Source organism: Chaetura pelagica, unplaced genomic scaffold (genome assembly GCF_000747805.2).
Source record: "Chaetura pelagica isolate M959 unplaced genomic scaffold, ChaPel_1.0 scaffold3, whole genome shotgun sequence".
In the NCBI taxonomy this organism is placed as follows: domain Eukaryota; kingdom Metazoa; phylum Chordata; class Aves; order Apodiformes; family Apodidae; genus Chaetura; species Chaetura pelagica.
The window spans coordinates 7325482-7325886 of record NW_009952974.1 but is presented as its reverse complement, the minus strand read 5'-3'; the positions used below and the strand labels follow the sequence as shown (position 1 = coordinate 7325886).

At 68.6% G+C, this 405-nt stretch overlaps 1 protein-coding gene across 1 annotated transcript in view; it reads right to left on the bottom strand.

The window, feature by feature from the left end:
- LOC104387507 (striated muscle-specific serine/threonine-protein kinase-like) overlaps nt 1–405 on the bottom strand; it is a 2139-nt gene that overhangs the window by 717 nt on the left and 1017 nt on the right. The window contains exon 2 of the mRNA XM_009996277.1: nt 4–402. Coding sequence (XP_009994579.1) covers nt 4–402 — 399 coding nt within the window. The remainder of the gene's footprint in view (nt 1–3; nt 403–405) is intronic.

Here is a 405-nt window from a genome sequence, read left to right as displayed (position 1 = left end):
GGCTCCTCCGCCGCTCCTCGAAGTACTGCAGCCTCTCGAAGATCCTGGAGCCGGCACGCACCAGCTTGGGAGACGCCCGGATGGAGATGCGGCCGGAGGTGTCACTCATGGGTGTCTGGGGACGGGAGTCTTGCGTGCTGCCCTGCGAGTGCCCCGAGGACTTGGGCTTCTTGATCTTCTCCTCGTACTCCTCAGGGACAGTGTCGTGGTACTCAGCCGGCACCGAGGACTTCTTGCGGGGGGTCACGGGTGCGAAGGAGGGGACGCCAGGGCCACGGGTGGCAGGCTGGGGGGTGGTGCCCGTGGGTGAAAGGCCAGTGCGGGGAGATGGCGAGCGGAGGATGGGTGGCTTGGTGGCCAGTGGCAGGGGTGCCGGGGACCCCGCGGGGGCAGAACCACGCGCTC